The sequence below is a fragment of the Arabidopsis lyrata genome (genome assembly GCF_000004255.2).
Source record: "Arabidopsis lyrata subsp. lyrata unplaced genomic scaffold ARALYscaffold_1, whole genome shotgun sequence".
NCBI classification, from domain to species: domain Eukaryota; kingdom Viridiplantae; phylum Streptophyta; class Magnoliopsida; order Brassicales; family Brassicaceae; genus Arabidopsis; species Arabidopsis lyrata.
Window position 1 is genome coordinate 27529505 of NW_003302555.1, and position 27520 is coordinate 27557024.

General features: G+C 36.1%; 2 protein-coding genes across 2 annotated transcripts; both read right to left on the reverse strand.

Annotated features, from left to right (window-relative positions):
* Window positions 1-402: 402 nt before the first annotated feature.
* Window positions 403-4569, reverse strand: LOC110224582 (probable LRR receptor-like protein kinase At1g51890). Its single transcript, XM_021010864.1, has 13 exons — window positions 4237-4569; window positions 3600-4137; window positions 3025-3503; window positions 2789-2933; window positions 2640-2711; window positions 2477-2548; window positions 2309-2392; window positions 2062-2192; window positions 1734-1981; window positions 1519-1645; window positions 1374-1439; window positions 1112-1301; window positions 403-1019 (listed from the first exon to the last, which is right to left on the reverse strand). The coding sequence occupies exons 1-13, from the start codon at window positions 4304-4306 to the stop codon at window positions 611-613; spliced, it is 2631 nt and encodes an 876-aa protein (XP_020866523.1). The 5' UTR covers window positions 4307-4569; the 3' UTR covers window positions 403-610.
* Window positions 4570-21370: 16801 nt separating this feature from the next.
* LOC9330402 (calponin homology domain-containing protein DDB_G0272472) lies at window positions 21371-25480 on the reverse strand. The gene is made up of 9 exons (XM_021010756.1): window positions 24949-25480; window positions 24551-24857; window positions 24221-24472; window positions 23906-24136; window positions 23515-23745; window positions 23191-23418; window positions 22859-23107; window positions 22532-22765; window positions 21371-22440 (listed from the first exon to the last, which is right to left on the reverse strand). Exons 1-9 carry the CDS (start codon window positions 25230-25232, stop codon window positions 21730-21732), a joined length of 2727 nt encoding a protein of 908 aa, XP_020866415.1. The 5' UTR covers window positions 25233-25480; the 3' UTR covers window positions 21371-21729.
* Window positions 25481-27520: the final 2040 nt, after the last annotated feature.

Below are 27520 nucleotides of genomic sequence, written 5' to 3' on the forward strand. Positions count from 1 at the left end.
AACATTAGATTCTTTTATTTTATTCAGGTGATTCTTACAGTAACCCTTACGTGTCTACGACATTCTTTCTGGTTTCAGGCCGTTGGAGAGTTTTCAATTTTCAAATGTATATTATTGGGTAGACTTTAAAAAAAATGATGTGAAAGCAGTTATTACATGGAGTTTATTAGGTAAAAACTTAACAAATTTTAAATGAATCAGTAAATTTAAGTTTTATGGAGTCACGTTTATTTACCCTAGTAGTTCTATTTTTGTTTGTGATATGAACACTAGTGAATTTTGTCAGTCGTTGACTTTGAATTTGTAGAATCCGAAAATCTTGTAAATTTTTATTTCAAAATAAAATAATTTCTCAGAAAAATCTCTATCTTCTAAGCACCAATCCAAAGTATGAGAACAGAATAATCAAAACAGAGCATCCTGGTCTTTTTGCCATGGCGTTGATGACTAAATAAACTGATATTATACATATCAATTTCTTGGAACCCAAGAATGTTATACATAATAAAGGCTAGTACGTTTTACGGAAAAATTTACAGAGCTATCTTAAGATTTTCAATATGAACAATCCATTATTATAAACAACATAGCTTGACAACACAAAGACATTTTACCTAGCTAAAGGGGAGAAATCAGAAGCAGAAACTGGACTATACTTAACAGAATCCTTTGAGTACGTCGCTTGACTACCTTGTTTCCTTTCAATTTCCATAGCAAGACATTCGTTTAGCTCCATCACCACGTGTGGCATCGTCGGTCTACGGCTTGAAGACGGGTTTACACAAGCTAAAGCCAGCTCTACAACCTTCCATACACCGTTTGTGTCATAGTCATCCATCAGTTTTGGGTCGACAATACTCCTGATATCCCCATTGGTAAGCATGAACCCAACCCAGTCATTGATATGAGGTCTCTCTCGGTTTTTATTTATCACAGGCTGGTTTGTGACTATCTCTAAAAGCACTACACCAAAGCTGTACACATCACTCTTCTCGCTTAGCCAATTTGTTCGGTAATACCTGGAAAAGAAAAGAGAATCATAAAGAGAGATTACAATTCACAAATCTTCATAACTCGTTTCAGTATCAGAAAAAAAGATTGATTCACTCACTCAGGGTCTAAGTAACCAGGTGTTCCTGCAACGACTGTCATGACATGAGATTCACCATCAACTGGAAAAGATCTCGACAGCCCAAAGTCGGCTAGTTTTGCTTGAGACCGATCATTCAATAAGATGTTAGTTGGTTTCACATCTCTATGGACCATAGGAGGCCTACATCCATTGTGCAGATACTCCAATCCTGTCACAAATGGTTATTGTTTATGGTTATTGTGTAATAGTAAAAAAAAAAAATCAGAGAGTTTTGTTCTACCTTGTGCTGCCTCTACAGCTATTTGCATTCTTGTTTCCCAGCTTAAGACATTGACACTGCGTTTTCCTGTACCGAGCTTTAAATGTTTTAAACTGCGGAAGGTGATGGATTTGACTGAATCAGAGTCTCTAAGTTAAAGTGTTACCTGACATATTTTCCCTCAAGTCTCCATTTGCCATATATTCATAGATCAAAGCCAAGTTATCTCCATCATCACAATAACCCACAAGTCCCACCAAATGTCTGTGATGGACTCTTAAAAGAAGCTCGACCTGATAAAATAACAAAATGACCAATTCACGACTGAGAAACTTACTGACATATAAAAAGCGAATATGGATCTATGTCTTCTTCAAGTACCTCTGCTTTGAACTCCTTATAACCTTGAGCTGATGAATGCGAGAGCATTTTCACAGCTACTTGAGTATCATCCAAGTTTCCATGATACACTGTCCCAAACCCTCCTTTACCAAGAACTCTCTCAAAGTTTTTAGTCATCTTGAGTACCTCGGAATACGTGAACTTGCGTTCCTTTGTTATGATTGATGAACTGGATGATCTTGTATCACTTTTAACCGTACCCCTAGTTACTGATGCAGGTCCTGAAGCTGCAAAATATTAAAGAAGTGAGTAAAATCTGACAAGTTTCATTTTCATTAGTTTTCAAGACCCAGTCTAGTGATCATACCTTCATTAGTTCTCTGTTTATTCCTTATGACGACAAAAACGATAGCCAAGATAACTAGCACAGCAAACACGCTAGCCACTGATGCTGCGATAGCAACCACATTTTTACTATTTTTTCCGGTTTCATCTCTACTGCAATCATTAAAGGTAATGTGAAATGAAAAAGAAGGTTAGACACTGTTGCATAGGAGTCTGAATTACTTTCCGTGACTCGAAAAGGTTGAGACTGTATCCACTGAAAATCTTACATTAGTATTAAAGATTTGCTATCTATCCTTTTCTGAAGAGTCTCAGGAACTGAGCGATTGAGATTCTTGTTTCCGCTCAAATTTCTGCAAATGAAAAGAGAATCTATCAGAACAGCACATAAAGCGTCCAAGAACCGAGATAAGCATAGTAGTCATTTGGAAGCTCACATGAGTGTCAAATTCGTCATGAGTGAAAAAAAACCTGGAATCTCTCCTGATAAATCATTCTTTGATAAATCTCTGCACATTAAAGAAGAAAAAAAACAATTTGTTTTACACAATAAACCATATCATATACTTGAAGTTTATTATTGTGTATTCGGATGCTTACAGTTCTCTCAACTGTGTTAGTTTGGATATATCAGGTGTTATGGTACCACTCAAATTGCTTCCACTCAAGTTCCTAATAAATAATCCAAGAGTTAGAACTTGTGAAAAAAAAACAGAACAAAAGAATGGAGATGAACGAGCAAAACATACAAGGATATGATCCGCGGTGGCTCAGAGACAGGATAACTACAGTTTAAACCTTCCCATCTATATAACTCAGGAGCACATGGATCTCCTTGCCAGCTAGATCTTTTTCTCAAACCATAAGTTGTCTTGATTTTCATCATAGCCGAAACTGATCAATCATTACATTTAGCATTAATATTAAAACTAAAAAGATAGAAGATCTTGGTAAAATAATGGCTTTAAGAACATGCTTAACTTACCTTCATCTTGGTCTGTATCAAGCTGTAGAAGCTCTAAGACTTGGTAAATCTCGAGGCCGTTGATAAGTGGAGGAAGAGTAGAGTTACCGGTCATCGAGAAAGTGAAATTGAAATTCCCATCTTGAGAACTCACAGCTGCTGGATTGTATACAGTTGTTATTCTGAACTTTGGAGGTCTAAAATAGGAGTACCAATTTTTGCCACCATTGTAAGTAATGTTGAATTCTCTGGTCTCATTAACTTCAAGATTCTGGATTTCAGCGAAATGCATGTATATATATGACGGTGCAGTGATGTCGTCTAGAGTCCAATCTATTGTCAGAGGCTGAGTAGCATTTGCCGGGATAGCAGCAGTTTTCGCCACAGGTTGAGGCACATTGTAAAAGTTACTTGTATCAACAGAAAGTTCCGTGCTTAAGAAGGAAGTTTTGTTACCTAATAATGGAACCCAAATTCGGTCATGTACGTCCTCATCAAACCTTGAGAAAGAAAGAGAGAAGCCTATTTTTGTTAATTCAACACAAAGAACAAAACAAGAAATATGAAAACAAAACCTTTTTGGCTCGTCTCTTTACCTCACAAACGGTGGAGTGGGTGAGAAGTAAACTCTTGCGACCGCAATCAGCGATCCACTTTGTGTGACGTATGTATTATTGTTCAAAGGACGAAGTTCCAATGACGAAATAAACGGTGTAGTTTCTCCTGTCTTAACAAGACAAATTTGAAGACGGTCTTGTGTTAAGACATGAATCATCTCGTTGACTGAACCATTTGTTACTCCTGGGATCGAAACAGAGGTCCATTTGTTTGGACCAATGTAAAGATCAAAGCTCGGGAGTCGATTCAAACCGTCGTAATTCCCATAGATAAAAGTTCCTCTGATCAGATACTTGCGTTTCGCGGTGAGGGTGAAGTTGTAACAGTTTCTTTGACCCTCAGGGAAGCTTCTTAAGGCCCAAGTCTGTTGCTGAAGCTGTGTTCTGTATACCTCATTGATCTTCCCGGGCAACCCACTTTCGATGAAAGTCGCGTCTGATCTGTATGTTATATTCGTCGACTTCTCCACATAAGTAGTTTCCTTAGGCACCAAACCACAATCTAAGCTGATGAATCCTGTTCATGATCAAATAAAACAAATTTTTAATCTGCAGAGGAAACAAAACATCAAGCTTTTATGAAAACAGAGAAAAGAAAGAAAAGCAGAGTAAGAACCTGATTGATCTTGAGCTTGAACCAATTCAAGAACTGCGAAAACTGAGATCAAGAAAGACAAAAACCTCATGTTTTTTGTGGATGTTTGTTGTGAATCAGAGGAGGCTATTCATTGTTCATAGCTTCTTGGTGGGCAAAGATTGACATAAGCAAAGTATTGGTCAATTAAGATGGCTAAGTCTTCTTCAACATTAGATTTATTCAGGTGAGTGTAACAGTACTCTTATTTGCCTACGAAATTATGTGTGGAAATGTTCAAACTAGTATTGGTAGCAAATATATAAAAACGAAAGAAAAAAAAAAAGAGAAATCAGACAAAAGTAAATAAAGAAATAGAAAGAAACAAAGAGAGTTGCAGAATCTTGCTTAAACAAAATAATAATACCCAACTTGCCTTCCAAGCTTCAACCAAAAAAAACTATAATAACAGGAAGGGGGCGTAAATAACTACTAAATATTCATACTTTTATTTTTCTTATGAAATTTCTAAATTTTAGTCAGGAAAAAATCTCGATATTATAGTCAATTGACGTATATGGTATATATTTTTAGAAATTATTTTGACAAATTTTCATGTGTTTGAAATTCTTTTTTTTTTAAATAAAGTGAAGAAAAATTAGAAATGAATAAGTCAACTTAGTGATTCTGATTTTTAACGTCGTCGTTGCCTATATTCCTTGAAATTGCAAAGAATTGACTACAATTATATATTTCATGGTGTATGAAATTTGTCCATTGATTTGAGTGAGTATTTTGCAAAACAATTATTTTACTTGTTTTTGATAAGGTGACTCAGTTTAAAATTTAAATATCAAGATTTGAGCCATGGATTGTATTAAACAACTTAGATTAAAATGTATATGTGTTACCAAAATAAGCATAGAATATCAATTGATGATTACAATATTCTTATTGTAATTGTTAATACTCCAAAATATATTAATCTAACAAAGGTTCTACAAAAAAAAAAAAAAATTATTAGAATCTATAAGAGATCGATTATGAGAAGCTGTAAGGGGGGGTGAATTCAATAAAGGATTTGAAATGATTTGTATTAAAATGATAAATCCTATGTTATTCAAACATGAATTCTAAAAAATTTTATAAAATCAAATGTTATTGGATTAGTGATTTTAAAATCTACAATCAAATCCACTGTTATTGGAAACATTTTAAGTTGTGAATTTAAAGTGACTTAAGTGATTTTGGGTGGAATTTCAGAGAATATCTATACTAGTATTTTTGCAACACTTTGGTGACGGGTGGGTAAAAATGCTTCCGGATAAATCGGATACCCGACCCGTTTTTAAAATTCCTTCACAAAAAAACCCTTGGATCGGGTTAAATAAAACCCATATATTGCACCGGATATTCCATATTTAATAATTTAGATATTTAGAAGATTTGATTAAGATTTAGAATTATGATTCTCCTATCATCTTTGTTTGATTTGTTTTTAACTGTTTTGAATCATCATATAATACATAAAGTAAAAAAAAAATCATTTTTTTTTCTGCATATACTATGATTCGAAATTTTAAAAACGGACATATATTATCCAATTGACGAAAATGTGTGTTCAACGTTCTACATCGATTAAAATATTTAGAAAATGATACAGAATTATATCATAAATAAGATCAACATTAATAAAATAAATGAGTTTTTTGGCCGGACGGGTTTGGCGGGACGGGTTTTTGAATCAACAATAATAAAAAGATTAAAATATCATTAATCCGCCGCTTCAATACGAATTAAATCCTTAATTTTTTTAATACCACCAATATTAGACATATTAAATGAATCTCATTTAGAAAAGATTGTATAAAACCAAAAATTGTCCCGTGGTATAATGTTACTTAATAACAATTGTAAACTATAAAATATAAATATCTTAGAAAATGATACAATTTGTAAACTTTTATATATAATAAATAATCGTTAAATTTTAAAAATTACTACTTTTAGAAAACAAATCACGGGACGGGTTAAGAAGTTACAGGACGGGTTATATTTCGGAACGAAGTTATATGGTGGACGAGTTTGAATCAATATTTATAAAATTTTAAAATATCATTAACATGCCGCTTTAATACAGATTAAATCTTCAGTTTATTAAAATATAAATGACATAGAGAATGATATGATTTGTAAACTTTTATATATAATAAATAATCATTAAATTTTATAATAAAAACAAATCACGGGACGGGTTAAGATATTACGGAACGGGTTATATTTCGAAATGGGTTTATATGGCGGACGAATTTGAATCAATATTTATAAATATCATTAACATGCCGCTTTAATACGGGTTAAATCTTCAGTTTATTAACAATTGTCTCGTGGACTTGTGGTATACCGTTACTTAATAACAATTGTAAACTATAATATAAATAAATATTTTATAAGGAGATACAATATACAAAATATTTTTATACTAACTTTAAAAATAAATCATCCCGCGGTGTACCGCGGGTTAAAATCTAGTCTTAGTTAAAATTCAAACATCCAAATCCCATGGTTTTAGGTGGGATTTGGGAGAATTTTAATAACAAATTTCCTAATTCACCAAAATTCACCAAAATCATCTCAAAACTCAATAAAACTCAAATCACTCTAAATTCTTCCTTCAATAGACAAATTATTCGATGATTTTTATCAAATAATATAAATCTTTCTCAATATGGTCAATTGATCAAACGTAATTAGTATCTTTTGGTTCAATTTTTAATTTTCGTACAGTTGAATTACCTAGTGGTGACTCTAAATTTTATTTTGTACAGAAAAATTAAATTTATTATTTTGAATCGATGGGGTACAATAAAGAAATTATCTGTAAATTTATAAAATGATTAATTTATTGATATATTATTTGATTTGAAAAACATGAAAATTCTCAAAACAAAACCCAAACTAATTTTTATTTGGATGTTTAATACCTAATACTTTTTAATTGGAATAAAAATAACTCATCTAATTATTTGTGGTCTTAAAATACCTTGTATATAAAATATTGGTGGAATCATATCCGCAAGTTAACAGCCGTTAACGGACGTAACGAAATTATTTAACGGGGTTCAATCTTGGGAAAATTGCCAGAAGTACCACATTTTTAAGTTTTCCCCACGAATATACCACATTTCAGAAAACTTATATCTCATGCCAGTTATTGAGATAGGAAAAGACGGAAACACCCTGGGCGAACAGTTGGGACGCTTCAGTGGTGTCTTTCAAAGTTGAGCGTGGGAAAACTGCCCGCATTAAATGCTCTCTCTGTTGCAGTGTCTTTTCAGGCGAAAAAGTTTTGGGAAATCGAAAACGAAACTCAGAAAACTCAGGCGAAAAAAGTTGTCATTACTTTCAAATTTGTTCTTCGTTGATTTGGAAGAGAAACGGAATCAAGGACGAAATTGTAAGACTCTAACCATTTCTCCTTCGGGATTTCTGGGTCAATTTGTTTTTGATAGGGCATTTCTGGGTTAATTTGTTTCCGACTGCATCATCATTTTGGTTTTTTTTTTAAATCGTTGTAGGGTTTATGGTTGTGTCCAAATCAATTGGTTTGTCCTTCAAAAAATTGCGTAAATCAGGGTTTTGGGGTCAATTTGTTCTGTTCGGTGGTTTAGGGTTTTGGGGTCTCATAAAATTTGTTTAAATTTTGCAGTCGTATGGACAAGGGTAACGACGGGGTGGAAAAGCCCCAGTCCACCAATACAAGATCTAAGAAGCCGCCGTCCACTGATACGAGATCCAATATGCCTCAGTCCACCGATTCGAAATCAAAGAACCCGCAGTCCACCGATTCAAAAACTAAGAAGCCGCCGTTCACCGATTCGAAAGCAAATAAGCCGCCGTCGACAGATGCGAAATCAAAGAAGCCGCCTCCAACAGATTCGAAGTCCAATAAGCCGCAGTCCACATATTCGAAGTCCAAGAAGCTGCAGTCAACCGTACCAACGTTGAAGAAGTCACAGGCCACCGATCTAAAAATGAAGAAGTCGCAGTCCACTATATCGGAATCGGCGCCACAGTATGAGGAGTTTAATCGAGATCTTCTTCCAAGACGAATATACGCTACAGATCGATACCCAGAGAAAGGACGCATAAACTCATACTCCAAGCCTGAGTATTTACTGGATCTGGTGGAAGCCCTAGAAGGAATAGAAGATTTGGCTTACATCAGAGGCTCTTGTTTTGGTCCTCTCTTTGATTTACCTGTCCGCAAAGCTTCATTATCAGGAAAGCTTGTCCACCAAATGTTATGTCGAGCAGTCCATACATGGAAGAGATATGAAATCTGGTTTGTCTTTGGTGGACAACCATTCCGATTTTCTTTACGAGAATTTGGTTTACTTACGGGTTTACCATGCGGAAAGTACCCAAAGGCTAAACGAATTATAAAAGCCCAAACATCTGCAGATCCAAGTAAACCTTACTGGAAGACTCTGATATCAGAAACGGAGAATGTGGTCAGCATCAAAGAGATTGTTGGATGGCTTAAGAGAGATAAAAGGTTGCCTGAGAAAGAAAGAATGCCATCATGGCGGAGGCGACGTCTAGCTCTCGTTGTCATTGTTGAAGGAATCCTTCTGTGCAACAATAACCCTGTTAGAGCATCAACCGAAGTGGTGGAAATGGTGAGGGATTTGGAGCAGTTTGAAAAGTATCCATGGGGACGAGAGTCTTTCCAGTTGACCCTAAGGATGGTAAAGGTAAGTAGCAAAGTGAAATCGTTCCAAAAGTTGAGAAGTAAGCTGGACCAGTCCCACACGGCTACACACGGATTTACTCTTGCGTTCTAGCTTATGATTTTGAAGGCAATTCCAGCCTTTGAGAGATTTCTTCCAAATCCAGATGATGAAAGAACATTCACTGACCCATCTGTCATTGAGCTTACGCCATGTAAGACCTTCCATAACTCCAATATAATGGACACCGAGAAGAATGGCAATGTAAGTTCTCTGTGGTTGAATTTGTTGCTCTTTTATCATCTAATCTATTAACACAAATAACAATCTAATCTTATGCAGATTCAAATTGACCCAATTATGGTATCCGATGATAGCTTTTACAACGCAGTCAACAACTTATGGACTGATGAGGTTGATGATCCGTCTGTTGTCTATCTTCAGAGGCTAATCTCGAGTGGGTTCAGGTTTACAGCAAACATGTGGACAGGAGGGTCCAGAGTACACAGTGAGATAATTGTTCAAAAAAACGAGCCTACTAAACTTCAACAAGTGGAAAGGAAAACCAAAGTTAGAGTTGTTTCAGAAACATCCCGTCTAAACAGAATGGACAAGGGGAAGGGAAAAATTGATGACGATGAAGTTTGTCCATCAATGCATGTAGACAAGTCGGATCTGGAAGCCATTATTGACAAGAAATTGGATGTCCACACTGAAGAGATTAGGCAAATGCTGCTAAATCACAGAGCTTCGATGGACAGTGATTTCAAACTTGAGAAGTCCTTAATGAAGGACGAATTGGTTGACGAAATCAAAGGGACTATCAGGAGAGGAGATCCAGGCGTATATGGGTCAGATCTTGGCCTCAACAAGAATAAAAATCATATCAATATAAATCCTATCGATTCAGTTGGAGACTTAGGGAGCAGTGGGCCATACGGGGCTATTAATGCGATTATAAAGGATTTGGGGAAAGAAGGCGCAACCGACAAGGCTAAACCAATGAAGGTAATAAATCAGTCCTATACAATTTTCGTCTATATATTTTTAATGTCTACAATGTTTTAATAACTCGTCCACTTGTTGTTAACATAAGGCTGGTGGTGAATCCTCTGGTACTGGAGGCAAAGTTAACAAAGATGAGGAAGACGATCATGAAGATAATATGGATCTGGGAGGAGATGAAGAAAGAAATGATGCTGCAGTCGACGGCGATCATTTGGGAGGAGACGGATCAAAAAATGATGACTCTGGAAAGGACAAGGTTATTTCGTTGGAGGTAATAATTGCTTTAATAGGATGACTTGGAAACATGTGTCTATAAGTATTTTAGGTCTACAACATATTCATGATTCCGTCTATTCTTTAACTAAAGGTTGATGGGGAATCCTCGTCAGGAGATGAGGATGATAACGAGACCCGAACTGATGAAGTCATCGATGGCAAAGATGATCAATCTCTAGTAATATATCCTTTGGAAGTTTTTTTTTTTTATTATTATGTGTCCATTCAAATATCAATAATTATTCTGTCTACAACAGGATGATGGTGAATCCTCCTCTTCTGGAGAAGGAGACAATGGACAAGAGAATGACTACGAAGAATCAAATAAGGACCAATCCAATGTCGTATTCTTTGTTCCAGAGCTTCTTCGTAGTGAAGAGAGAGAAGAAGAGGTAGATGATGAGGCCGATGAGGACGTCACTACAAAAACAGCTGAAGAGGAAGAAGATAAGGGCGATGATGATGATGAAGAGGAAGGAAAAGAAAAGAAAAATGTGAGTTTGAGTTCCTTTTTGTCCGAAATCAGAAGAAGAAGAAAAATGAGTTGATATTTGTTATATTATAATTTAAAGCAGGATGCAAACCCTGAATCAGAAGAAGAAGAAGAGGAGGATGAGGATGATGGTGGAAAAAATGATCACCAAGGGGGCCCACAGGTAATAGTTAGTATAAATTGTCTATCAATGAAGTTGTCTATATTGAGAAATATTTTATATTGTCTATAGGGCGATGGTGTGGACAACAGTCAGCCTGTTCCTGGTGGACAGGACATAGGAGAAGGCTCTTCAATGGTTCCAGAACCATCTAAGCAGACGGAATCTGAAGGCGAGTCAACTGAGGAAGAGGAAGATGTAGAAGGAGAACCAACTGCTGAGGTAAGAGAAGGAGAAGGAGAAAGTGAAGAAGAAGAGAGACACGATGAAGAGGAAGCCGATGAAAAGATGGACGATAAAGAGGAAGATGGAGGCGATGAAGAGGAAGGCGATGAAGAGGAAGATGGAGACGATGATCATGGAGACCTAGAAGAAGAAGAGGAGGACATGGAAGAGGAAAAGGGAGACGATGAAGAAGAAGAGGAGGACATGGAAGAGGAAAAGGGAGACGTTGAGGTAACACGTATTTTATACAACCATTTTATATTAAACCATTTTATACACACAAGTAATCGGTGGACAGTAATATATACACACATTATATATTAAAGTATTTCATGCGGTACACACAGGAAGAGGAAACAGATATTGTCCACGATACCCAGGACTTGCGTGGTAGTGAAAAAGGACAGAAACGGGCTCCAGAGACGGATGTCCATCTGTTGCGTTCGAAAAGACCAAGGAAATGTCCCAAGAGATACAGGGATTTGTCGGAGAAGAAAATTAGGACCGGGACTGAGGATTTCTTCTGTTTGCCTGAGGAGGTTCTGGCTCCATTTGTAAAAGTCAGCGAGAATCTGAAGAAAAAATTCTTATCGGCCCTAAGGTCCTACCGCCAAAGGTCAGTAACTGTCCACAGTTGCCCTGGAACTATGTCTATTGAATGGTTCATTGAAGTGTATTTTGTCATTTATGGACAGGGAGTATATAATTGATGGACATATCGTGCCAAGGAATTTTTTCAACGACATACTTACTCCCAGACATGTGGTGGACGCATCAGTGAGTTTGATACTTCACGGCCCTTTTAAATTGTTTAGTTCTTGTTAGTTAAATTGTTTATAAATGGATGTGTACTAAATTGATTTTGAATTTGTTTCCAGCACGTAGAGGCCATGTTAAGGCTTGTGTGTCGCCGATTCCATGGCCCGCTATCTGAAAAGCGAATAGGGATAATGGACACGTGGTTTACACGCACACTATGCAATGAATTCCCGAAATTCAACAAGTCAAAGAAGAAACAAGCCTGGTCATGGACAAGTTTAATCAAGAATTACGTCTGCGGCGTCGTCCCAGGTCGAATGAATATACTTGGTTGGTATAGCGATGTGGACATCTTGTATGCACCAATGAGTTGGGGTTCTGATCATTGGGTGGCCCTTATGATCGATCTGAAAACCGGCAAAATTTCTATAATGGACTCGCTTGAAAGGGCAAATAACAAGAAGGCGGTGGACAAGATAATGAAACCTATTGTGGTAATGCTGAAAGCCATTGTGGAAGATCTCGTCCAGGATACCAATAGCACAAGTCCAGTGGCGACCTCGTTTGTGTACGAGAGGTTATCTGATGTTAGTCAAAACGACCAAACCGGTGACTGCGGTCCTCTCTCGGTGAAGTTCATCGAACAACATTCCCAAGGACTTGGGCTTGATGGCATTAGCGATGATATGGTGGATTGTCTACGCTTGCAATACGCCCTTGACATTTACGAGGAGTTTCATCAGTCCCTGCGAGGATGACAGTTATGTAATAGACTATGTTTAATATGTTTTATTCTATGAATTTTAGGGTTTCCGAATTACAAACATGATCGGAATATGGACGTTAGGTTGTTTGGTTTGTTTTTCTGGGATGGACCTTTTTATTTTAATATTTAAGTTTTTATAACTACATTTATATGGACATATTATTTGTTCTGCTTAACTTAAGGATTTTTCTAAATGAAAACACACAACTACAAGTATCACAACAATATAATTAAATCACAAAAACAAAGAACCCTGTTGTCATCCTCATCTCGATATTTCCTTTTTGTTTGCAATGAATTACGTTGGAAAATGTAAAATCAATTAATTAATGTCAGAAAAAGTGGAAAGCATCTCTTTACGTCAATCATTTCGCCGTTTGTGGAGAGATATAACCTAACAAAGGGGAACGCTTTGTTTGGAGAGATAAAATGTGCAGATTAGTAATCATTTCGCTGTTTCTCTGTTTGGAGAAATAACAAATATTTAATTTTTTAAAAAAGTACTTTCCTTGCTTCTGTTTGGCATTTAATTCCTCTGCAAACAATTAATGTCATATTCTCGATAACCGATTTCTTTGTAAAGCTTCAGACGAAACCTGTTCGTAAACAAGGAACTTGTGTACTTTTCCTCGTCAACTACGAGTGGGGGCAAACAAAATAATCGGACAAAGATTAAAAAACAAACACAATTTAAAGTGTTAACCTACTAAGTTTTGTTGCTATCTCCATCTTTGGTACATACATACCCATTCGAGATATCTAAAGCTTCTCTCTCATAACTTCCAAAACAAAAAGAGATAGAAAATGGGTAGGACTTTTAGTTACAGCCTATCCTCTTCTTCTTCAGCATCCTCCATAAGATCAAGGGATCGAGTGAACGGTAATTTTGGGATACCAAGGAGATGCTTCTGCCATGGGAGAATTGTGCTGAATACTTCCACCGACCTTGACGAACCTAACAGGTTGTACTACACATGCGAGAATGAAGATGTAAGTATATAGATTGTTTAGACTTACACGGTAGTATTAGGATGTCCACAAGTAGATATGACTGGTCCATGGAAGGGTTTACTGATTAAAATGCATGTCCAATATTTTGGTGTCTATAATTTAATATCCATTATGTGTTGGCAGGCAAGTATAGATAGAAAACACGTTTTTAAATGGTGGGATGCTGCCATATTGGATGAGTTTGAAGATCTGAGACATCTTGTCCAAGAGGGCGAAAATCGCCTTGGGTGTATGCTTCGTTTCCCCAACGGAGACAATGTTGACCCCCCTTGCATGTGGAATCAAGTTACAGAAAACAATGTGGACATCAACCATCTGAAGGAGATCATGAACGAATTTGATGTGCGCATAGACGAAGTCAAGGGAATGGTCTTGGAAATGGAGGGGAACAGAGCTGCTCGTCCAAGTGGACTTGGGGGTCGAAATGCATTATTGATAATGGTTGTTCTCGCCGTGTTTGCGATCCTTATTAGTGTCGGTGTGTGTTTTTACTAGACAAAACCCGGCAAACTAATGATAATTATGTCCACCTTTTATAATGTATCTGTCTACCTATGTATTCTCAAATTTTATCCGCTTATTATCATGTAACCCTTCTATGGGTATGAATCTTATTTTGCATTTCGGAATCATATTATGAATGTTATTCTGATATTCAAGATTGGTTTATGTATTTTCAATTCACCTTTATGATAACGTCGAAAATAGCTGTAGTCCACCATAGACAAGCGAATACTAAGCAAGGCAACGCAAAATAAACCTTCAATAATATTATAATGCTATCTAAATACATTTGTTACTCGGGTTGGTTTATCTCGAGAAATTTGAGCAATGATGATAATGATATTAATTTGGATGTCTTGTCCATAATAGACAGTTAGTGCGTGTCATAAATGCAGCTGAACTCCCACCAACTATATTTATTAGAATCAACTTAATCTGGTTTAAGTATGTAGAAGGTTTTAATGCTAGTATTAAATTGACAAACAACCAGAAAAAGTTGTAGGACTATATATATGCATGTCCACAGCCAATGAAACATTACACAGAAAATTGAAAAGGCAGTCATGGCCAACCTACAATCACTACCACACCATCTCGTTCTTTACATAGTGAGTCTTGTAGCTCAAGCAGGCTTCCATCATCTTGGACCGCTAATTGCTTCTGGGAGTGAAGGGGCGTCCCTTGCATTCAACGAATATGTGTTGAAGGCAACATCCATTACCATGATTGAGGACCATCCACATGTTGTAAACATAAACTCCTACTTCCGTTCTTTCTTTGAACGGACAATAAGAGCACGCAACCCTACCGCTATGTATCTAGAGAGTTTACGAATGGTGGCAAGAGATGGTCTATATGGTGACGCCATAGCATGTCTGGCATTCAAATGGGATTTTCTTTTCACACGTGATAGACTATCCAGAGAAATGTCTTTTGCTCTTTCACTCTTTCTTTTGTGTGTAGGTGAGGAAGATGAAGGAATTGCAGTCATGGACAAATTCCGAAAAACTCTTGACGCAGAAAAAGACGTGGAAGACGTCTCGGGGAAGGTGTTCCACACAATGCCAGAAATTGTCTACCCATGCCATGGGGCTGTGTGTTCAAACGCTACCTATTGTGAAAGACGGTGTTCCGCTTTGTCAAGGTTTAAGAAAAAGATCCCGTTCAACTTCGAAGCATGCGACAAATGCACAGAGGCAAAAAGATGTCCTCCTTGTTACGCATGGTGGAGGTGCGGAATCTTCAAGGGAATGTTCTGCAACTGTGTTTAATATGGTCTATTATTTGGACTATATAGGGTAATAGACATGAATTTTAATATCGGCTTTATGAATATTTGGTCCTTAAACCGGCTGACACTGCTTTTGGTTATTCAGTTTGCTTGTTTTTGTTTTGGTCCACGAATCGGCTTTCCTAGTTTTTTTTCAGTATGACCTTTGTTTTAGTCCTCAAATCGGCATTCGTCGTTTATTCTTAGGGACGTATTGTTGTATTAGAGTCTTTGTTCTTTGTTGTAGTACACAATCAATGCAGTTTAAGCCTATGCCTTTCTCATGACAAAATAAAATCCCAAAAAACATTCCGATTATATTAAATTGCCAACATACATCCCAAAATAACTTGGCAATAAACATATGAGAGAATAAGCCCCTTACAAAAAACAACTTGAGCCGTTTGATGGACCAAACTATACTCTGGGCTAATTCGGACTATGTCCATAATAATGTCCACGCAGTTGCCCCAAAAAACACGCCGAAAGATACCGAATACTATAAGTACCGAAATTAAAGTGACAATAAACCGACCATTCCTCTTTCTTCTGGGTCTCATATAGGGTTCTTACATGTTGCCCTATTATGGCCGTTCTTTCCACAAGTCGTGCACTTGTTAGGTTTGGACTTCTTCCCCCCTTTCCCCTGTATTATTTGAAATAGACATAATTATTGGTATAGAAATATCTAGATAGATGGACACATATAAATCATACAACATGTAGATGCGAAGTGCTCACCGACTGCTCTCCTTGTGAAGGTATCCTGACAGTTCGAGGTCGTCCAGAACCCCTTTTAGTTTTGGGAGGCTTCATACTAACTTCCGTCAACTGTACTGGCAAATCTACATCCTTCTCTCTTGCTGGAGGTAAGATCATTTCACGCCACAACTTCCTCCACTCTTCAACCATACAATATTCCCCAAGAAGAGAGTAAATGTCGACGTTGTGGATGCCAACACAAGCAAGGGCGTGGCAACATGGGACCATTAACACGTCAAATACTCGGCATGTACATGTTTTTTTTCCAAGATCCACAGTAAACACGCAGCCATATCCATCGTTTACTTGGAAAATCAAATCTGTAGATGCGATGACAGCACAGTCAGTTGCATCCTTTAGATGTTCAATTAACATTTCTTCAATCTTGGGTGTGCACCTTGTCTGTGTCTTATTTGCCTCGGCCCGCCGTTGGCAAAACCATCTCATCAACATGGTTCTTATAAATTCAACCATGGTAACAACAGGGAAATCGATAGCTTTTTGAAGAGTTGCGTTTAAAGACTCGGAGATATTGCTACTCATAAGATTGTAGCGCATACCAGGGAAGAAAGCTAAGGTCCAATGAGGGATACCTATCTCGAGAAGATATTCGGCGCACTTCCTGTTCCTCGCAACAATTTCGTCCCACCAATACCTTAAATCCCCAACAGTATACGCTCTGGCCGCATTAGACACCATCGCCGCTAAGCCTTCACACTTAAAATGATGCTTAACATTCCGGAACAAATGGACAGTACATGTTCCATGTTTTGCCAAGGGATAGACACTTCGAAGACCGGCGTATATAGCAGCATGTCTGTCATAAACAAAAACCAGATCTTCTTCGTCAGGAACAAATTGGGATAATTAACGGAAGAACCATGTCCACGACAATGTATTTTCGCTGTCCACAATACCGAAGGCTAATGGGAAAATTTGATAATTCACATCCTGTCCACTGGCTGCAACAAGACAGCTCTGATACTTACCCTTCGTTTGTGTTCCATCGATGCAGATGACCTTTCTGAGATGTCTATACCCTGCTATCGAGGCGCCTAACGCAAAAAATAAATACTTGAACAATGTTGCACCTTCTATGGTTGTAGTGGTGTGGACAGAAGACAAAGTACCCGGATTTGTTGACTTTAAGAGATGTAGATAAGTTAACAAGAACTTGTAACCCTCTTCGGCGTTTCCTCTTGCTCTATGCATAGCCAGTTCCTTTGCATTCCAAGCTTTCATGTAAGATATCGTGACATTGAGTTCTGCCAACACAATCTCCGGAAGTTCACACGCTCGTGGACCTTTTTTCCCATGTGCATATTTGGCTTTTAGTAGATCACCAAGGATTGTAGCTGTAGCTTTCTTACCATATTGAGATCTTGTTCCGACGCAACAGTTATGTTGTAGAGTAGCAGTTCGGATTTGGACGTTCTTGGAGTTTTTGTGGTTAATAGCATAGACCCTCCAGTTGCATTTAGGGTCATCACATACAGCAATAACTCTTGTCTTGTCGGATGCCTTGATTCTGAAGTTGAACAATCTCTTTATCGAGTAAACAGACAAAGCCTTGTGCATCTCATTCTTATCCTTGAACACCCTCCCTATGAACAGAGCATCACCGGATCTCCTTAGGTTCATATTAGCTTTGTCGCTGGGCGCGCGAATGGCATTATCCCGGAATGGTGCAGCATCAGTAAAAAGAATAGGATCCTCCGCAGTTATCTGATCGAGGTCTCTTTGAATATCAACAAAATCAATAGACAAAGGTTCCACAACGTTTTGAGTAAAATGAGTTGGATTCCTGGTTTGTATTGTGTTGTCAGCATTACTAGATTGTCCACGTTCCATGCCCATGAAATTCGTGATTCCGCTATCGGGGACATAAACGTCGTCTGTACTTAACGGCTGCGAATTGTGTCCACTGGGGTCCATATTTCTTAGGACGGCAGTGAACTGCTCCAAAGCCTCATTAATTGGTCCACGGGCGTTATCAGCAGAACTCGTCCTTGCAGAACAATTGACAGGGGCCACGTTAGCGTCTATATTGTCGGTGGCTGATAATATAATCGGTGTTTGTCCATCCAGTCTCTCGTGTCTATCATCTGGAGGGTTATTCGTGTCCCCTACGATAGAAAGCGTATCGGCGACAATATTAGTTTGCAGTGTATGATCTATATCTGCAGATCTCGTCTTCCCACGACAACTAACAGGACCAATATTATTGTCTATAGTATCGCACCCCAGCAATGATGTCGAATGTGGTATATCCTGAGCCTCTCGTAAATCCACATTATCGATTTTGTCCATGTCTACACCAATGGGACTTGGCTGTCCACGATCTTTGTCTGTAGACCACGTCTTCACATGGCAATCAACAGGAACAATATTGGTGTCTATATTTTCTTTGCCCAACAATATTGTCGGAGGTGGTCTATCATGAGGCTCACGCAAATCCACATCTTCTAGACTACTCATTCGTAACACATGTCCGTGTGGATTTCGTGCACGAGTTCGTTGAGTAATAATCTCTTTACGAACACCGCCACTATCTTCAACCATCAACTCTTCCACTTCTACACTCTCGTAATCTATTTGAAGACTGAAACCTATAGGAGACAGATGGGGCGTTCTTGGAACGTTGTTTGGTCCACTAACACCCTTATCCAGACTTCCATCTGAAGACGCATTTTTAGCTCGAAGAAGCGGATTTTGAAGAAGATCAAGTTCGATATGGCTACACTTATTATGCCCTCGAATATCAGCATATGGATCCCAATCAAGAGGATAGTCTTTGTCAATTAACTCCCTCATCTTGTTAAAGTCATAATCAACCTCGTGATCAATGGACACACTTCCAACGTCTGAATCTCCATTTATGTCGCCATATTTTCGTCCACAACGTATTGGTGTGGTCAAAATGTCGTCTACCATCTTCCTTTTTCCAATACTTTTATTGTTCACCGAGTTTCTAGTCTTGTCCAAACACCCATCTTCCATCTCATCGATGGCTTTCAGAAACTCTGGATCTTCAAATGTCAATACATTTCTGCACAAACCAGCATTCGTGGCATGTGGACCTGGAAGATCTGCGGATGTGTTCTGTTGTCCACAAGCTCTATCCTTATAAGCTGCTTCTGCTTCTGAAACTGCTCTCAACAGCAATTCAGTTGAACATGTGTCTGCGGTGGACTTCCCTGGAAACTCGACACCCCCGAGACGTATATCCCCGTAACTGTCGTCTACATCGATAATTCCGTTTTTGGGTGACCCACAAACATCGCCGCCGACATCTGCACCAGCATTAGAGCTTTGTTTCCCGAGGGTCAAATACATGTTCAACCCAGTATTAACTTTCTTTGCCTGTTTGAACTTAGCCAATCCACTGTCGGTATCGATTGCCACAGGAGGCATCTTAGCCTGGGTGAAAACGAGGTCTTGTCCTTCGCACCAATAGCTAAGCTGGGCCCCAGTATCAAGGAAACATATGCCAAATGCTTTTGACACCTTCACCGTTAGATCTTCAAACGTGTCTGCAGCACAAACGTCGACACATTTGGCATATTTCCGATTCGAAACATTGAAACGCCAAACTCCGTTGTCGGGACAAACCCATACACCAACGAAAATCAACACACCGTCGTCCATCGAGATGAAATGTCCCTGTGTAAAAAACAACATCGGAAAGTCAATAAAATTTCACATTAAATGCTCGTTAAAAATTCTGAAAATAAGGACAAGAAAACTGGAAAAACATATATTCTAACAGTCAGAGAATTTGCATTCAAGACAACCAACTCGGAAAAATAAACATTAATGGTGTGAGGACATAAAAAAAAAAGAAAAATCTATCCAAAACTCACGTCCGTTAGCTGTTAGGAACACAAATCTTAACTCTTCAGCTGTAAACCATCTTCAGATCTTCGAGAGATAATATTTCAAATTTTTTGGTTCAGATTTGTTTTGCCCCCAATGAGCTAATGATCTTTACATTTTAATGATGTATTAGGAATATAATAATGACATAAAATGATGATTTTATGGAAGAGATACATTTTGCTGTTGCAGCATTAATTACTCTGCACAACATTAAATGCCATATTCGAGAACCTCTCTCTCTTCGTACGGCAAAGCAAATGAGAAAGAGTGGTTTTTTGTCTGCTGGAAAACAGGGAGCATCTCCTTTCCCACGTTGCCAAAAGAGTGGGGGCAAAATCGTCAGATCAATTGCAACCTACCACAAGAATGTGGTATATCTGAGGAGTTTTCGAAAATGTGGCATTTGCAGAAATGGACCCACCATTTTGTGGTAGAAGTCGTAAATTTCCCTTCAATCTTAACTAATATATTTAAAGTTATTAAAAACAGATTGTAAATATCAATTTTTGAATTAGTATTTGCTCCTTAACGATACACAATTATGATTTCGTATTTAGCTAAGAACGAGTCTCAGAAATCCTTAGAGTATCTTTGGTCTTTGTGTATCGATCTCGAATATACTTCCTAACGGTTAAGTGTATTGAGTTAATTACTCGAGCAATCAAACAAGAATAATATCATAATGGTCTTCCCATTTCCTTACTCTGCTAGTCTGCTTATAATCATCACATTATAACTCAAACAATGATGCCATGAAAATAAATTAGATGTCAAATATAAAAGAACCAATTAAAACTACATTGTGTAAGAAAAAAAAAAAAAAAAAAAAAAAAAAAAAAAACTGAAAATGGAAGAATGACCAGAAGCACATGACTCTGGAAAACTGATATCATGAGCTTATTCATCACCTAGACGGCCAACTCTTAGTCTCCGAACCAACGCAAAACCTTTCACTCCGAACCAACACATGTATAATAAGCTAAACGTAGATACACCACTTTAGAAATGTTTTGGATCAAAACCTTATAACCCGGAAATAAAAGAGACCATGGAAATATTCAGTAATGTGTAAATCTAAGCAGATTCAGTAAATGCACAAAAAAATAAAAAAGGTTATGAGGAACATGGAACATGAAAATCAATCTATAGAGGTAGAGTTTGTAGGCTTTGAGAAACTCAAACGCTTTTATCTTCGTAGCTCCTTGAATTATGTGGAATTGAAATATTAATACTCAAAATAAGAAGAAAAAACAGAGGTAAGAATATAATTGAGAGGTTAAATATGCATGCAAAATCAAGAGACGTGAAAGAAATAAAGTTCTGTCAGGTTGAAGCGAATTTGCTAGATATTCTAGTGAGATCATAGAAAGAGAGGTGAAGAATATGTCTGGTGATGTTAAGGTGTTTATCGGAGAACACCAGCAATTGGTTGAAGAGTAGAGAAGGCCTCATTTCCGTGTTAAATACGGAATCATAATTGTGTATCGTTAAGGAGCAAATACTAAGGAAACGAAATTGCTTTTAATTTCTCATTATTGATGTGTAAATCGAAATATAAAACTTTATGACAATATTATTGTTTCCTACCCAAAAATACAAAGACGTTACATAGGATAGGAGATTACATTCTTAAGAATAGATTGAATGTAATAATCAAGAAGTATTGACCGATGTTGAAAGTACATGATGTCATTTTGTTCGTATTCTTTGTCCTTGTTTTTCTTCTTCCTTTAGCGCTTTAAACTGAGTAACAATTTGGTCGTAATCAGGAAGGTTAGGATGAATATGTTTTGTTGCTGCTAATCGTTGTCTTTCTTCTTCTTGTGCCTCCAGCGCTCTAAACCGAGTAATAACTTCGTCGTAATCAGGAAGCGTAGGCTCAAAGCCTTTGGGGAATAATCTTCGTCTCTCGTTTTCTGCTTCCTTCTTCTTTTTAAACTGAGTTAAAAACTTTTCGTACTCATGAAGCTTCGAATGAACATTCTTGGTTTTTAAGCTTTGTCTTTCTTCTTCTTCTTCTTCTTCTTCTTCCTTCTTCACTTTGAACTCATTGTATTCTACACAATGGCGACAATGTGGTGATGTTGATGATCTTCTTCTTCTTTGATGAGTCCTTGTTTGCCTCATGTAATACGTCAAACTCTCCGTATTCCTAAACTCCATTAGTGTTGATAATGGTGATGATGGTTTTCTCTTCTCTTCACTACTTTTTCGGAATCTGAATACTCTTTGATCTTTTCCCACTTGACCATCTTCTATGTAATCATCTTCCATTGATGTATCTTCCTTGCTTCTCTCTTCTTCAACATCGGTGAGGCTAATTTTATACACCTCGTATGGTGACTGATCAGCACATCTAATATCCATATTCATTACATTCTTCTCTTTTTCTTCATTGACCTAAACACACAAACCCCCAAAATATTACGAAACCAAAAAAATATATATATATCTACTGATCTTTACTAATAGAATAACAAAAAAAAATTACCTGTTTTCCAATCTCAGGTCTGCTATATTCCGGCCTTAATATTTCTAAAAGGTGACCGAACTTCTTCGTTATTTTATCCACCATACTACGCTTCACATCTTCTATGTAATCATCTTCCATTGATGTATCTTCATTGCTTCTCTCTTCTTCAACATCTGTGAGACTAAAATATTTCTCCACCTCTTCTGGTGACTCATCCGTATTCATTACTTTCTTCTCTTCCTCTTCATTGACCTAAACACAAACAAATCCAAAATATTATAAAACCAAGAAAAACAATTATATATCTACTAATCTTTATTACAAAAATAATAATTAAAAAATCACCTGTTTTTCAATCTCAGGTTTTTTTTTTATCTCAGGTTTATATTCCGGCCTTAATACTTCTAAACGGTGACCACACTTCTTCTTTATTTCAGCCAACAATCTAGACTTCACATCTTCTATGTAATCATCTTCCATTATCTCTTCTTCGAAATCAGTGAGGCTAAAGTTATACACCTTGTCTGGTGACTCTTCATAAGATCTAATATCCATATCCGGATCAATTACTTTCTTCTCTTCCTCTTCATAAACCTAATTAAACACACACAAGTCAAATATTATGAAACCAAATATATATACTGATCTTTATTACAAAATAACAATAAAATAATAACCTGTTTTTCAATCTCAGGTTTATATTCCCGGCTTGATATTTCTAAACGGTGACCGGATTTCATTATTTCATCCAACAATCTACACTTCACATCGTCGATGTAATCATCTTCCATTATCTCTTCTTCGAAATCGGTGAGGCTAAATTTATACACCTTGTGTGGTGACTCTTCATAAGATCTCATATCCACATCCGGATCAATTACTTTCTTCTCTACCTCTTCATAAACCTAAACACACACAAGTCAATATTACGAAATCAAAAAGAAAAAAAAAACATATATATCTACTAATCTTAATTAATAAATAACAAAAAAAAAAATAACCTGTTTTTCATTCTCAGGTTTATATTCACGCCTTGATATTTCTAAACGGTGACCGGACTTCTTCGTTATTTCATCCAACATTCTACACTTCACATCTTCTATGTAATCATCTTCCATTATCTCTTCTTCGAAATCGGTGAGGCTAAATTTATACACCTCGTGTGGTGACTCTTCATAAGATCTAATATCCACATCCGGATCAATTACTTTCTTCTCTTCCTCTTCATAAACCTAAACACACACAAGTCAAATATTATGAAACCAAAAAGAAAAAAAAAAACATATATATATATATATATATTTTGTAATTATGATCAGTATATATATATATATATATATCTATATATATATCTACTGATCCTAATTACAAAATAACAAAAATAATAATAACCTGTTTTTCATTCTCAGGTTTATATTTCCGCCTTGATATTTCTAAACGGTGACCGGATTTCTTCATTATTTCATCCAACGTTCTACACTTCACATCTTCTACGTAATCATCTTCCATTATCTCTTCTTCGAAATTGGTGATGCTAAATTTATACACCTCGTGTGGTGGCTCTTCATAAGATGTAATATCCATATCCGGATCAATTACTTTCTTCTCTTCCTCTTCATAAACCTAGACACACACAAATCAAATATTATGAAACCAAAAAAAAAAAAAATACTGATCTGTATTTAAAAAATAGCAAAAAAAACTAACCTGATTTTCAATCTCAGGTTTATATTCCGGCCTTAATATTTCTAAACGGTGACCTGACTTCTTCGCTTTTTCAGCCAACAATCTAGACTTCATCACATCTTCTATGTAATCATCTTTCATTGATGTCTCTTTCTTGCTTCTCTCGTCTTTGACATCGGTGAGGATAAATTTATACACCTCCTGTGGTGACTCTTTCTTGCTTCTCTCTTCTTTATCCAAATCCATTACTTTCTTCTCTTTCACGTCAAATACCTAAACACACACAATCCCTAAATATTATGAAACCAGGAACAACAAATATATATCTACAATAATAACAAAAACAATCACCTTGTTTTCATTCTCAGATTTATGTTCCAGCCTTAGTATTTCTAAACGGTAACCCGATTCCTTGGCTATTTCATCCACCATTCGACACTTCACATGTTCGGATACTGAATATATCGACAATTTCTTTTTGATCTCCGTGTTTACAAGATTCCCAGGGAGAACCTGAATAGCAGTTGTTACATAACGTTGACCATAACGTTGACCAACCAGCTCGCTTAAAGTAAGCATTTCAGGTATATCTTTACACTTCACAGATGCATAGATAAGAGTCGAAACTGCTTCCGAAGTATCGTCATTAACCAGTTCTCTGCATGTTAATTATCGAATTAGTGTTTGAATCAAACCTACATATATAATCAGAGAATATTTAAGAGAGAAACAAAATATATAGTAATTACCCGTGTTTTCGAATTGGGGAGAAGCGTCGGATTATGAAATCTGTGAACTTAAGCAACAAATCGTAGATTGAAATCGAGTTTTCGACGAGGAAGAGCTGTTCGGTTCGGAGGAGTGCATTGGTGGATTCATTGCTTCGGATGTAGTCAGCAATATCCATACGTATATGTCTAGCTTTTGCATACTTTTGGTGTTTGAGTAGCAGAAGACGAGATTGAAGCATCTTCAACACTTTCCATGTGAAAGCTTTTGCTTTCTTCCGTCGACAGAGCAAGAAACCAAACATGATTTAAACTGAGTTTGCATGTGTGGTGGTCTCAGCAACGAAAAAGATGTTGGTTTTATAAGGAAAAATTAACGACCTAAATCCCTTTTTTTTTCCTTGTTAAAGTAACGACCTAAATCCCAAACGACTTATCACAATTATTTATAAAATATCAAATCACAAATAACAGATACGATTATTTTTGTTTTCATTGAAATCCGTGAGGATATCTCGAACCGTAATCCAATATTAATTTTAAACAATGATATTAAATTTGCTACTTAGCTTAAAAATTACGTAGGATTCTTGATAAAAAAAAAATTGATAAAAAAATTTGTAGGAAAATTTTTACAACAATTGATGCTAATTTACAAGAAAATGAATTGTGTAGTTTCTTCAGCATATATATGTACTAGTTATTTGCAAAAAAAAAAACGCAGTGACTATATCAATACAATCAAAGATTTGCTCCTTTATTCTATAACAATTAGTAGTCCAATCACTAACTTTCAACAATATATATATATATATATAATTCAAAGATAATGTGATTTATTAACGTTTACCAAAAAAAATAAAGGTTTAACTGGCCGACAAAAAAAAGGTTTAACAATATAATGTAATATTTATTAGGAAAATTGGATATTAAGGAGGTTTATTTAAAAAATTCCACATGCATTCTTTTTTTTTTTCCCTATCACATATGCTTTCTATGGTGAAGTACTCTTAAACTTTAAAAATCTTATTAAATTATACTCCCTCCGTTTTCGAATAGTTGTCATTTTAGAGCTTTTTTTTTGTTTTAAATTAGTTGTCGTTTTAAGGTAATAATGTAATTTATGCCAATAACTACCCAAATTACCCTCATTTTATTGAACACAAATTATTTGTAAATAATTACTTGTCATTTTTATGAGATTAATATAGTCATTGTATACATTTTCTTAATTTGTCAAAATACGTTAAAACGACGACTTTAAAAAAACAGAGGGAGTAGAAATCTTTTTCTGTTTTCCTAAAATCTTGCCAAATCTTTCCCTAATATTTGGTTTATCTCAACCGTCCCAAATATTTGTTGAATCAAAACCGTACCGAGCAAGACCAAAATAATGAACAGATCCACGGAGAGATGTTGTTCCCTAGTCAAGTCCAAGTAAAAACTTGCTTGGTTTTATGAATACTTTTGGTATAAACAGGGAATCAGATAATCAAATTCATGCTTATCTTTCAGATCCTTCTTAATCGCTTTTGATAATTTCGGTGAATCATCTGACCAATAACGAGTTGCACGTATCACTTTTTTTTTGGAGGTGTATCGCTTACATTGTCTCTGGTAGATCAGATTCAAGTCTTTGTTTGCAAGTTCAATATGTTTGATCGTAAGACAGATACTTCTCACATATGTAATCCAATTGTATTATAAAATTGAAAGATCCAGTGATCAAACATCACATTTTTCAGTTGATGATAGTACATTATCAAATTTGTGTCGTGGGAATTAAAAATCAAAGACTTAAAAAAATTGTTTATTTGAGAAAATACTTTGATGCATGAGGCTAATAGGAAGAATTTAATGTTGTGTGTAGAGATAATGTAGAGATAATTAAGGCCAGATTATGTCGTGTATCCTAACTAACATTTTGTTTCCTTTTTAAAAAAAAAAAGAAATTCTAAATTAGATAGAATATAATTCTAATTTTATAGAATATAAGAAACATCTTAAGAATACGTTATATAACATTTTTAGAACATGAAACATTTTTAGAACATGAATAATTGTTATAAAACAGAGAGAAAAGTATAGAATACATATTCTAAATTTCGTAGAAATTAGTATTCTAAATACCGTAGAACATAAATGATTTCTAAATTTTGTAGAACATGTACTGTGGGTAGAATACATAATCTAAATTTCGTAGAACATATAGAGTGTATAGAATACACATTCTAAATTTCAGAGGTGTATTCTAAACTTTATAGATCAAATTTTATTCATCCATAACGTCAACAAAAACGACATATTTTTAATATTTTATATATCTTCATGTTTTCTTCATCATTTTTCTACAAATTTTTCTTAATTTCTTTTGAAACAATTGGTTCAATCTAATGTAAAGGGTAGTTTAGGAATAATTGATATTTGTAAATACAATGCATATATTAACAAATGTTTAAATATTTATTCTTTATTTCCAATTTTTCGATATTTATTTAGGAAAAGTTTTCCGAAAACGTAGCAAGTTTATAAAACATCTAATCATAATTAATAGGTATGATTATTTAATTAAGATTTAAATCATCTAGAGGAA